Consider the following 9,871-nt stretch of genomic DNA (forward strand, 5'->3'; position numbering starts at 1 on the left):
GCCGTCGGTCCGGGCAGAACTACCCAGCGCTGGGCGAGCGGCGCGGTGCTAGCGGGTGGGGGCGCAGCCGGAGCCCGGGCCGCCGGACCGCACAGACGCTAGGTCTTCGCCCTTCCCCGAGCTGAGTCCCTCCTGGCCCAGCGCCCCTCTTATGTTTTTTTTCTTCTCCTCTCCACGCTTCCCAATATTCCTTGCCCCTCTGTTCGCTTTTTTTTTTTACTTTCCTCAAGTGGGACATTCTTCCTGGGTAGAAAACAATTTTTCCTGAGTATTTACATAGCTTATACCTGGGCTGCTGAGTAGCCTTGGGGAAGGCTTGGAACCTTCTGGGACTGTGTAAGAAAATGGGGGAGGGTGTTGTTCTCTAGGTCTGTTTTTCTGAAGATGCCTCCAAAATTCAGCCCCCGAGGACACGGACAAGGTGTTCCCTCTCTCTCCCCGCCTCGTGCATGATAGGATGACAGTGTGCATAAGCCTAACATTATCCGGAAAAAGGGGGCTTTTGATATGAGTTTTATATTAAAATGAGGGAGGGGACTAATTTAATGCTTATTTTGAAAAATTCTGATGAAGGCACCCCTTAGGGAACTAAAGATAAGATGATAACTGCTTTCTTATGACTCCTTGATTGATTTTGCAACACTCCAAATTTTGTTCTGTGCACCCGCCCTGCCCTCCTTGGCTGGTTTTGCCCCCGGGAGAAAAGAATGGCTTGTACATTCCTAGGAGGGCAAGGGGAGGGGTTGGTGATGGTTAAGAGAGAAGCTGGGTGTAATTATGCCAACTGTTGGAGGGAGGCAAAAGGAGAGTGGTCTTTTCCGCGCGATTGGGATCTGGTTACCTTTAACTCTCCCCGGAGGCCGCATGTTGCGCCAATGGGAGTCTATCAACGGAGGGTTCTGGTTTCCCCACTCGCCTGGATAGTGAAGCAAAGGGGGCAAACAGCAAAGTGGACCACTCAACCAAAAAGAAATACACCAGGCCTCTGGAGCTGGGGGTGCTGGCTTTGGGTGGGTGGGCACAGAGGGCTTCTCCGCAGGCCCAGGGCGTGGATGCAGGACTCAGGACCTGAAGGAGAGACCCCATGTTTTAAAACCCCCTCTGACCAGCCTCTTCTGCTCAATCCTTTCACGAGGCAGGGGGCTGAAATAGGTCCTGTGAACTCTTAGAAAAACCGGATTTTCACACCTAAAATCTAGTCGTTCAAAACCAAGTCAATCACTGCAGATATTTGAACAGAGTTGTTTCTCTGCCCAGAAGCCATAAAAACAAAAACAAAAATCTCTTTGCATGCCCTTAGCTCTTAACAGTTTATAAAACATTTTCCACTGACATCAACTCACCTAATTCTGCAAGCCCACGCAGCAAGCAAACTCCTCCTTCTCATTGTAGAGGCAAGGGAATGAGACTCAAGGAAACAAAGCAGTTTATGTGCAAGGTCACAGTCAGGAAATGCTTAATCCCGGATCAGGACCCCCTCTGCAAGGCCTCTTTGATTCTACTGCTTCATGTCATCCTCTCCCATGAAACAGACACACACAGACCCATGCCCTTCCAATCTCCTCCCCGCCCCCCACCCCCAGCGAGGAGGAGTCCACTCACTAGTTTATGCTGCAGTTTGCCACCATCACAAATACAGGTGGGATCCGATGGACACATGGCTCTGGGTCTGGCTTTCTTTCAGATCACATTCTCCTCAGGACAGTTCTTTAAGCAACCCATGTTAAAACACACCCCTCTCCCCCAACACACACACCAACAACCTTTCATGTTCCCTTACTGCCAAAACTCTTCCTGTAAACCATGTAAAATAAATAACCTCAAATGTAACTCTTAATTGCTTCCAAGTCGATGTTTCCTCATCACTAAACTTTATTGCTTCCCAATCTTTAGGACAAACTCCCCTCGGGACTCCGTCCCTTCTAGGAGACAGGCCAAGGAGAGCAGCTTCTCTGAGATTTGACCTGGGCGTCCCAGGCCCTGAGGATGAGCAAGGGTGTCAACGTGCTCCGAGTGTGAGAGGCCTCCAAGGGCTGAGGCTGGACCCTCGGAGACAAATGGGGAAGTTTTCCATCTGCTGGTCTCCCCCTACAGGCCACGTGCGCCATTGCAGCGAGAGCCCTGCATACCCCATGCATACATTTTGCTGGTTCGCGTTTTCTTGGACCTCTGGAGACGCTCTCCACTCCCCGAGGGACTGAGTGCCGGGAGCCCCATTCAGGGACTCCGCCCTGTGATGCTCTAAGGACCACAGGTCTCGGAACCGGATTGACTTTCTAGAAATAAGTGTCGGAGGAAGTAGAAACCAATTTAAATTTGTGTGTAGCTGAAAGCTAAAATCCCTCCCATAAAAATCAATCCGCTTCCCCCTTTTGTTACAAATAAACCTCCCTAAGTGGAATAAAAAGTGGGTGTTAGTCGTGTTGCCTTTAAATCTCAATTCAAGAGGGAATTTAATGCCTTTCGTTTCTGGTGCCCACGTTCGGTAATATAAAATATGAGTTTTAAGCCCTCCCCCACCCAGTGTTAGCGTTCATTACATTTATTTGCATTTTCCCTTCTGCTCTAAACCTTCGTGGTTTAACAAGCTTAAAACAAAAGGAGCTTTTCAGAGGGGTATGTTCAGGCCTATCTCCCAGACATCTACCAGGACTTGAAACAGTCACTGCCGTTTTGGGGGTTGGATCTGAGTCTCCTACCCTCCAAGAAATAAAGGAAGGGGACTATCTCCAGGCTAGTTCGAGGTTAAGAAGAGGCTGGAAGTTGTCAGTGGTTCTCTTCTCTCTGCACCCCACCGCCAAGGCATCGCTGGAAAAAGCCTTGAGGATCTTAAGCGGCGGCTTGGGCTGAGTGTCAAGCTGCGGGCGCAGGCTCGGCCGGTATTGCTGCTATGCGCGGAAATATGAGCGAGTAATTTTATAAGTAACAAAGGATCAGGGATGGAATGAGGCCCCTGTTATCCAATGTCATTTAGAAGCCTTGGATCAGCAGCTTCTTGAGGCTAAAAGTGAATGCAAGAAGCCCTGCCTTTCCCTTTTCCCAGGAGTGTCAGCTATATTTAGAAATAACCTCTATGTGTTTGCACAAATCATGTACCATTTGCTGTTTGTGTAAAAACCGATTAGCCAGACACAACTGTGAAACAACTTGTTACTTTTATAGCTGCAACACACAAACAAATTTAGATCCGTTTAGTTTTCCTTGTAAAAGGAGATTAGAAGGGACCCGCCCGGAGACTGTGTGGTCCACAATCTCCTCTCGGTGAAGGTTACTGTAGCTTCTCTCCGCTGCGGTTTTCAGGTTCTTGTTTATCAAGTTGAACTATCTCGCTCCCGGCAGCCTGTTTTATTTTAGGACCCTGATCCAGAAGGAATGTTTACTCAGACACAATTATGTTTACCATTTACCAGGTAAACAGATTCGGTATTTGTGAGGAGAGGGGTCTTTTTCAAAGAGACTCCTTAGTCCACGAGGACAGCAGAGAAATAAAGCTCAGATCCTAAGCCGAAAGGCATCTCCGCGACCAGGAGGCAAGGTGGAGGCCGGCGCCAGGGACTGTGGCCGTCTTTTGCAAACAGGAGGAACCTAGGGCCGAGCTGACAGTACTGCTACCCGCTCCAGCTTTGAAAAGCGATTTTGTATAATTGTAACAGCTAAATTAATTACAAAATAATTAGAATTGATGCAGTTTGAGGATATGTTGGTGGTGGTGGGAACCGGCCTCCGGAGCCTAGATGTTTCATTTGGACCTTGATACTTTTAATGTTGCAACAGCTGAAATGCATATTAAAAATAATCTACGAGGACATCTCTCCATTCCTGCTCCATGATCTCGCATTTCATACTAACCTAGGTATATGTGTTTTTTTTTTTGTTTTTTTTTTTAAAAAAAAGGGTGGGGGTGGGAGTGGAGGTTAATGTGATTTTGTTTTTAAAAGGGTTTTAAGGCCACACTATTCTTTAGCCTTCTGAAAGACTTCAAGTTGGAGGGAGAGGAGGCATCCAAAGAAACCCTTCAGAAACTTAAGTTATGTTGTGAATTACCATAGAAAAGACGTATCTTATTTGAAAATATTATTTAAGAATAAAACGATGTATTATCTATCAGGTTACTATAATACAATTGCACTGCAAAATTCGAAATGCTATAACATACATGTAAAAATCAACTGGGTTTACTCACCACTTCCTTGCACTTAAGCAATGGAAATACATACTTTCAAAAACCTAAGGTTTAAATGCTAAAATTGAGGGATGTCTAGAATTTACATTCTTTTGAAGTGATCATATTAATGACCTAACATTTGGGAAATTTTCATTGTACAAAAATATGTCGGTATTTTTTTAATTAAAAGACTGTTTAGACTAAGGTTTTTTTAATTTTATTTTATCTACAGAAGTATCTGGTTATTTAGATTAATGGATTGATATGAAGAAGATCATTGCCCACATCCGGGTTTTATGTAAAAACTAAAAGAAACATAATAAAACGATTTAAATTGGCATAGTCTCTCCTTTCTCCAATTAAATTTTTCTTACAATCAAATTATGAATTAGCAAACTCCTCGAATTGCTGGGCAAGATGAAATGCAAATATCATTTTAAAATCTTGTCATTTACCTCAGGCACCTAAATGAAACACTATGATGAGCATTTTAAAAATTTATTTACAAAGTTGTGTACAACACAATGAAATAACATTTAGAATACCATATATATTCATTCATATATAAACAGACTTTTATAATAGAATGACACTTCTCGCCTTTTGAAAATTTTTTTTATATTTAAAATCTCCCAACGTCTCTATACATTTTTTTTCTCACATAAAACTGTGGAGAGTGAACCTTCAAAAAAAATGAAAGTTCAGAGCTCTAAATCTACTGAATTTGTTTTTTTCTTAAAAAAATAAAAACCCCAAAAGGAAAGTCAATAATTTTTATACAAATATATACAAAGAACTTCCCTCCCATCCCCACAGTACTGAATGCAGGCGCCGTCAGGGTACATTTTTGGAAAATTAGGTTTTCTGTTTTACCTGTACGGAAAGCTATTCCCCGCGGGCGCGCGCTGCGAGTTTGCTCCGCCAGCCTAGGTGTGCGAGAGAGGGTGGAGGCTGCGTAGGTCGATGTTGAGGGGTCAGGGGGGAGGAAACCGAGGAGAGGAAGAGTCTGGGATTGGGCAGGGGGGCCGGGACCGGGGCGGGGCGCCCAGCCTGGAAGTGCAGCCGCAGCCCGGGCCCGCCGCGGGGCCCTGCGTCCCAGCCACCGCGCATCCCTATTGCGCTGGCCACTTGGCTTGCGCTGCGGCGGCAGCAGCGGCGGCGGCCGAGGCTGCGGGCTGCAGGAACTGTCCAGAGAGGGGCACGCTCAGGATGGGCGCGATTGTGGCCGTCGTCCGGCTCAGGGATAGCGGCTGGTGTGTGGCCATGAGCGCTGCTGATTGCACTGTCCCAGGCGGCCGCAGGAAGGACTGAGCAGCGCCCCCTCCCCCGCTGCCCCCAGTTACCCCGGTGCCCCCAGCGCCCGCCGCCGAGCCACCGGGCGCCGCGGGGCCCCCGCCGATGATGTTCTCGATGCTGAACGACGGCCGTGCACTCGGCTCGGACTTGATGAGCGATGCTGTGGTACCCGCAGTGCCAGCTGTGCCAGCGGCGGCCGCAGCAGCGCCCAGGCTGTTGAGCTGAAGCTGCAGGCCGGGGCCAAGCTGAGAGCCGAAGGCGGCCGCTTTGCGGCCCAGGTCGCCCGAGGGCAGTAGTGGCACGGCGGGTGGCAGCACGGGTGCCACCGGCGGCAGCGCGTATGGGTACTGGAGCGCCGCGGCCGCCGCTGCGGCCGCCGCAGCAGCCGGGTGCGAGTAGGCGCCCGCCGCGGCCGCCGGGTGCAGGCCGTAGGGGCGGCCGTAGGGCCCCGCGGCGCCTGCTGCCGCCGCCAGGCTGTAGGCGCCAAAGCTCTGCATCATGAGAGCCGTCTGCTCGCGCAGGTGCTCCTGCTGGTGGCGCTTGAAGCGTTTCCGGCGCCGCAGGAAGCTGCCGTTGTCGAACATGTCCTCGGACTGCGGGTCCAGGGTCCAGTAGTTGCCCTTGCCGGGGTTGCCCGGCTCGCGGGGGATCTTGACGAAGCAGTCATTGAGCGAGAGGTTGTGGCGGATGCTGTTCTGCCAGGCGGGGAACTTCTCCCGGTAGTAAGGGAAGCGGTTGCTGATGAACTCGCAGATGCCGCTCAGGGTCAGCTTCTTCTGCGGGCTCTGCAGGATAGCCATAGTGATGAGCGCGATGTACGAGTAAGGTGGCTTTACCAGGCTGTTCTTGGGCTTAGTCGGGGTCAAACCGCCCGCCGTTCCGCTGCCCGAGCCGGGTCCGCCGCCGTTCCCGCCGCCCTCTTCGCCGCCAACGCCTCCCTTGCAGCCGTCGGCCTCGGCCGCGCCCGCCTCACCCCCTGGCCCAGTCCCGGCTCCAGCTGCCTCTTTGGGCAATGCCAGGGGCTGCTGGTGCGGTGGCTGAGGCTGCCCATGGTGGGGTGCCGCCGGCGTCACCTCGTCCGCCTCGTCCAGGCGCAGCTCCGGCGGCCCTGCGGGGCTTTCGCAGCCGGTGTCGCTGTCCTTCTCCTCCAGCCCGTCGTCGCCCTCGCCCACCACATCGATGTCCACATCCTCGGCCGTCAGCACCGTCTGGCCGGACATGTCGCTGGCGCTGCCGCCACCGGAGAGGGTCATCCCTCCTCGGGGTTGGTGGCTGCTGCAGGGAAGGAGCGGCGGGCGATGGGCGCCGTCAGGAACTGCTGCCGAGTTCAAGGGAAGGGGGGTTTGAGCGCCCCCGAAAGATGGGGTAGTGGGAGAGAGGAGGGAGAGTTTGTGGCTCGGGGCCCTCCCAGCTTGGCTCACACTCGGCGGCCCAGCATCGCGCGGCGAGGACGCTGCCGTCCGCCCCCCGCTACCGTGCTGTGCAAACTCCTGCTGTCCCCGGCGCTCGGTACTAGGCGCTCGCTGCCGCTCCCGGCCCCGGCAGCTTCTCCACGCCGCGCCCCCTCACTTCGCCTGCCTTCTTCGGCCTCTGGGCCGAGGGTGGGGAGCAGAAGCTGTGCAGGCGGGCGCGGGACGCCGGGTGCCGAGCAGCTCGGGAGGGCGCGGACAGGGGCAACGAGGGGAGGGGGGTGTCAGGGACGCCGAAGCCCCAGTAGTCGAAAGTCCCGTTTTAAGGACTGGCCTGATAGATTACTTTCTACTTAAAGATCCAGCGGGAGGCGGGGCCACGTGACCGCGCGTGACGTCAGGGCCGCCGCTGAGCCGGCCAAACTCAAGTTGGTTCAGGGAATTGTCAACAAAGGGACGAGGGACGCGCAACTCCCGCCGCACCGTGCGCCAGCATCCCGCGGGCACCGAGGGCGCCCTGGCCTGCCCCAAGACCTCAGCCTAGGCTGGAGCCCAGCATGGGGTCGAGGGAGCCTGTGGGTGTGAGTGAGGGAGAGTGGGTGTGAGCGATTGAGGGCGTGGGCCTGGGAGCATCCGCGGGACCTGGCGGCTCTTTCTGCCTTGCCCTCCCCGCCCCCTCTCCCTTGCCCCTTCCTCCCTTATGCCAACACTTCTGGGGCCGGGACTGGGCAACATAGAACAAGATTCCCATCCCTGTCTTTTAAAAGAAAAACTTAGTATTCTGTTTTGTTTCTTATTCTTTTCAGTTTTAAAGAGTAAGGGCTGCACACCAAGCTCCGTTTTGTTAATTAGACTTCAGACCCCTCCTCCTGCCTCAGGGCTTATTTGGCGGAAACACCTACTGAAGGGACGCACACTCCCTCCCCCCCAAAGCCTGACCACCGGCTTCACTTTCCTGGCTCGTCATGGGCATGCTCATATATATAATTATATATATGACCTCCTCCTTTCATATATATATATAATAATTATATATATATGAAATTATATATAATCTCACCCCCGCGTGCAGAACAGCATCAGCTGGGGTTTCCGAAGGTCAGAAAATAGCTATTGATTAATCTATTAGAATAGTTGCGGAGTGAAATAAAAACCACGTAAAATAACAGGGAACTTATAAATAAAGAAGCCATAACTAGCTGCTCCGAGTTGTTAAACGACTTAGCATGTGAAAAAAAAAATCGGAAATGAGGTGCTGGGGAAGGAGCCGGGATTGGCAGCGGCCTGGGTAAGTTGAGCGGGACAGGGAAGAGGCTTTGGGCCTTCAGATTAGATGCCGCGCCCGGGCTGGGACGGCAGAAGAACGCCGGGAGCCGGCGGTGTGACTTCCCCGGTGGCTGGGCCCAGCCTCTTGGGAGCGGGGGTGGCCTGGGGCATGTCAGCGGTCTAGGCTGTCAGTTGCTGCTAACTAACGTGGATTATTTCCTCTTAAGATTCAGATAAAACTTCCAAGATTTAACTTCCTCGGAAATCAGGAGCTGAACGGGTGGAGGAGGCGAGGATGCGACCAGTGCACCCCGAGTTTCCCAGGCAAGGAAAGTCAGCGATGGTAGGAAAGATTGGGGATTGAGAGGGGGTACCGCAAACCGACCCCCATTGCGCGGCATTAATTGGGGCGCGTGGACCTTGCACTTCCTAATGGTGCTTCTGACCCGGTGAATCCGCGATGCGCCACCTCTTCCCTCCCGCATTTTTAGGCCGCCTCACAGCGAGCCGCAAGCTCCTGCCGGGTGTGGCTGGCTCCTGGAAGCCAATCCAGTCTGGACGCTGAGGCCTGAGGGGAATGCCGGCCTCAACGGAGGAAAGAGCAAAAAGGAGGAGGTCCAAGAGGAAATAATTAGTGAAATATTTACAGAAGACACTGGGATACTGATTTAATTCCTGGTGGACAATGGTATTCTGATTCCCCCAGTCTGTCTCTCTCACCTACGACCCCCATTCTTCCCTTGGCCTAGACACCCCCCCCCCAAATCGGTAAATTTACTTCATCATAGGCAGAGTGTCACACAGATTGACTTTCATCTCCGTTAGATAATTTCCTGGATATAACACTAGCCCATTGGCTCCCCACTTCGCAGAACGTTCCAGATTGGGGCTGCGGGGAGAGTGGGGAGCAGTTACTCCATCCTGAGACACCTGCAAAACTCCAAGGTTTTTCTGTACCTAAATGATCCCCCGGTTGCACCTGACCCTAAAATGCATCTCTTGAGTCGATTTCCCAGCTGCACAGCTTTGTGGCCCGCGGGCTCCGAACCATTTACAATGCCATCCTAGACAGCCTCCCGCGAAACCGACTAGAGTGGCGAGGTGGCCGCCCACTGCCCACAGCTGCAGAGGTCTTGGCTGCAACTATACTCAACCATCACAAAAGGAAGCTCAGAAGGACAAAAAAGGAAACCTAAATTTACAAATTCAGAAATTGCTTTTGCTCAGCTTCAGTATCCAGCTCCAGAGGCTGGCCACCGTCCCCCTAGGAGGCTGGGCCGGCGTGAACGAGTGCACGTGTGTGCGCACCGGAGGGCGGGGGCTCCAGGGGCCGCCCTCCAGAGTCTTCTTGAAGTAGCCTCTAAATTAGCCTAATTTCGATTCTGCTGTCCGCCAGGGCTGGCTCTCAGGACTCCCTCGGCGATGCTGGTCACTGCCTCTCACCTCCCCCAGCCAAGACCCAGCCTGATCCATCCATTCCCCAGTGTCTATTTGTAACCTCCCTTGGGGAAAGGGTGAGGGATGAACAACTCCCAGCCGCCAGTTCCATTTGTTGCGCTTTTTCCTTCGACACAATAAAAGTCAAATTAATTGATTCATACCATTAATTACGGCGCGTAGCGTGAAAAGCAACGCTTCCCCTCGGTTAGAGATCTATTGTGCTAATCTCTTGTTCAATCAGTGTTACCATCTGATGCTGGGTCTGGCCCTTACAGAAACTTTTCGACTCGATTAG

The 9,871-nt window shown here is 52.3% G+C and overlaps 1 protein-coding gene across 1 annotated transcript; it reads right to left on the reverse strand.

Moving 5' to 3' along the window:
* Positions 1–4,650: 4,650 nt before the first annotated feature.
* On the reverse strand, positions 4,651–7,192 carry FOXD3 (forkhead box D3). The gene has a single exon (XM_036257435.1). It carries the CDS (start codon positions 6,712–6,714, stop codon positions 5,278–5,280), a length of 1,437 nt encoding a protein of 478 aa, XP_036113328.1. The 5' UTR covers positions 6,715–7,192; the 3' UTR covers positions 4,651–5,277.
* Between the last annotated feature and the right edge of the window lie 2,679 nt (positions 7,193–9,871).

Source organism: Molossus molossus, unplaced genomic scaffold (genome assembly GCF_014108415.1).
Source record: "Molossus molossus isolate mMolMol1 unplaced genomic scaffold, mMolMol1.p scaffold_m16_p_12, whole genome shotgun sequence".
Lineage (NCBI taxonomy): Eukaryota > Metazoa > Chordata > Mammalia > Chiroptera > Molossidae > Molossus > Molossus molossus.

Excerpts from the sequence above, each read along its gene's own strand:
- FOXD3 (XM_036257435.1), bottom strand. The coding sequence starts at position 6,714 with ATGACCCTCTCCGGTGGCGGCAGCGCCAGCGACATGTCCGGCCAGACG.